At 33.8% G+C, this 2,500-nt stretch overlaps 1 protein-coding gene across 13 annotated transcripts in view; it reads right to left on the bottom strand.

The window, feature by feature from the left end:
* The window catches only part of LOC144963295 (SPARC-related modular calcium-binding protein 1-like), a 71,141-nt gene that overhangs the window by 21,206 nt on the left and 47,435 nt on the right, over positions 1–2,500 (bottom strand). For all 13 annotated transcript variants that reach the window (XM_078897190.1, XM_078897187.1, XM_078897191.1 and 10 more), the window contains 2 exons: positions 1,419–1,514; positions 230–469 (listed from right to left, as the gene is read on the bottom strand). In XM_078897190.1, the coding sequence (XP_078753316.1) occupies positions 230–469; positions 1,419–1,514 (336 nt within the window). The remainder of the gene's footprint in view (positions 1–229; positions 470–1,418; positions 1,515–2,500) is intronic.

The raw sequence follows: 2,500 nt of genomic DNA, 5'->3' as shown, positions 1-2,500 counted from the left end.
CAAATTGGTGGTTAATAATCTTGCCCAAGAAAAAAAAAAAAAAACGAAAGTGCCTGAAGCGGGGCTCAAACCCGGGACCTTCCGGATCACAATGCAATGCCTTAACCACTCGACCCCCCCACCCCCTATCGATGATATTTGAAGGACAAGTTTTCTGGCCAAAATTGTTATATACGCATCTTTCCAAAAGCACAGCGGTTAACAGGTTAATCAAAGCACAAAGACTTACGTTTGATGTCAACACCGAGGCAAAGCGTCCACTCCGCTTTCTCGATCGACCTGTCTCTCTTCTTATCACAGAAATCCAGGAATCGCCTGGCACAAGTTTTGGGTTTGATCAACTTCTTGACCATTCGTCCAAAGGTTCGAATCTCCTTGAATCTTAAGTTACCGTCCTTGTTTTTGTCCAATTCTAAAAACTTCCACTCCACAATTGCCTTCTCCGTGCCAAACTCATCAGCATCTGGACCTAGAACAAAAATAAACGATAAAAATATGTAAACAAAAATGAATATAACAGCTTCAAAAAAGAATAAAATACTAAATACGAAACGTTTCGGACTCAAAACTATTCTTAAGCCATAAAAAAATACAATAAAAACATAAATACATTACATTAATAACCAGATAGACAGCAGATAAAGTATATCCTTAATGTAAGTATGAGGTCTTGGAATGTAAATAAGAAGAGGCGCTCGTTGATAACAAAGAACGGTTTGACATTATTGTAATGGACAAAATTTTGCGTTGGTATGAGGGTACATAGTTTCATTACAAACATGAGCCCGTAACAATTTAGGTTTCAGAGCTGCAAATAGTTAAGGATTGAATTAACATTGTACTGGACAATATTTTGCCTTAGTTTGAGAGTATTTCCATTACAAAAATGAGGCCATAATACTATGGGTTATCAGACCTGCTAATAAGTACAAGTAGGCCATTCTTGATACAAATTAAAATATCTACAGCTTCATATTGATTCTATGCGTTTAGTTTAAAAAAATAACTCATAACATCCACCAGCCGGATATAACCTACCAACACACAAAATTATGTGTAATCTTGAACGTTTATAGTCTGACTAATACAATTTAATGAGAACCACTCGTGAAAATGGCTGGCTAAAAACAATAAAAAGAGCTGAGTGGCGTCAAAATCGTTTCTTCTATGCAATCACCACACGTAGATGGTTTCGACTGTAATTATAGACAAATCCCATGAGTCCTTTCTGTGGGCTCGGTAGACTTGGCAGCGCCCATCTCCTCTCCAAGTCGCAGGGTGGCTGATGGGTACTCGGCCTTGCCAAAGGGCCTCCCATGATTCTGTCCGGGGCTGTCCCCCGACGACCAGCCGGTCATGGGATAGAGTGAGAGTGAGTGAGATAGACAAATCCAAAATAATATGACATAATGATTTACCTGAAGGTGGCGGCGTGATGTTGGCTCTGTCATATTCCTCTTTGAACACTTTGATGAGAGCAGCGTTGAATGTTTGACGATCTTTGCTGCTGCATGCTGGACAAACAAGAAACAAGATACAACAGAAACCACAAATCATAAAACAAATGTAGATATTTCAAATGTATAACTAAAACCACAAACTAACAAGAAACAAATGTTTTTGAACAAAATAACAGAAACCACAAACTACAAAGAAACGTAGATATTTCAAAACTATAACTAAAACCACAAACTAACAAGAAACAAATGTATTTCAAAACAATAACGGAACCCACCAACAAAAAAGAAACAAATGTATTATAACACAATAACAAAAACAAAAAAAAAACACAAAGTGAGAAACAAATTAAATATGTTTTATTAACACAATGTCAAAAACCACAAACTAGGAGACGAAGTTGTTTTAACATAATAACAAAAACTACAAATAAACCAGAAACAAATGTATTTTAACACAAATACAAAATCCATAAACAACTATAAAACAAATATATTTTAACACTATGACATGACACAAATGCAAAAACCTCAAACATAAAAAGAAACAAATTCATTTTAACACAATAACAAAACCAGAAACAAACAAAAAAACATTTGCATTTTGAAACAATAACAAATATGCAAAAACAAACAAATAAGAAATAAATGCATGTTAACACAATAACGAAAACCACGAACAAATAAGAAACAAATTTATTTTAACACAATAACAATAATCAAAAACATACAAGAACCATTTATACGTTAACACAATAACAAAAACCACAAACAAACAAGAAACAAATTTATTTTCACACGATAACAAAAATCCACGAACAAGCAAGAAACACATAGGCGTCTATATTTTAACACAATGAAAAAAAAACCACACAAACAAGAAACAATTGTATTAAAATACAATAACAAATGACATTAACAAAAAAACCCAAACAAACAAGAAACAAATTTTAACACAATTAAAAAAATACAAACAAACAAGAAACACATTTAATTTGAACACAGTTTAAAAACCCACAGACAAAGAAACTAATTTGTTTAAC

The sequence above is a fragment of the Berghia stephanieae genome, chromosome 1, assembly GCF_034508935.2.
Source record: "Berghia stephanieae isolate SIO BIC M18660-M18661 chromosome 1, UCSD_Bste_1.3, whole genome shotgun sequence".
NCBI lineage: Eukaryota > Metazoa > Mollusca > Gastropoda > Nudibranchia > Aeolidiidae > Berghia > Berghia stephanieae.
This window is presented reverse-complemented; position numbering and strand designations above follow the sequence as displayed.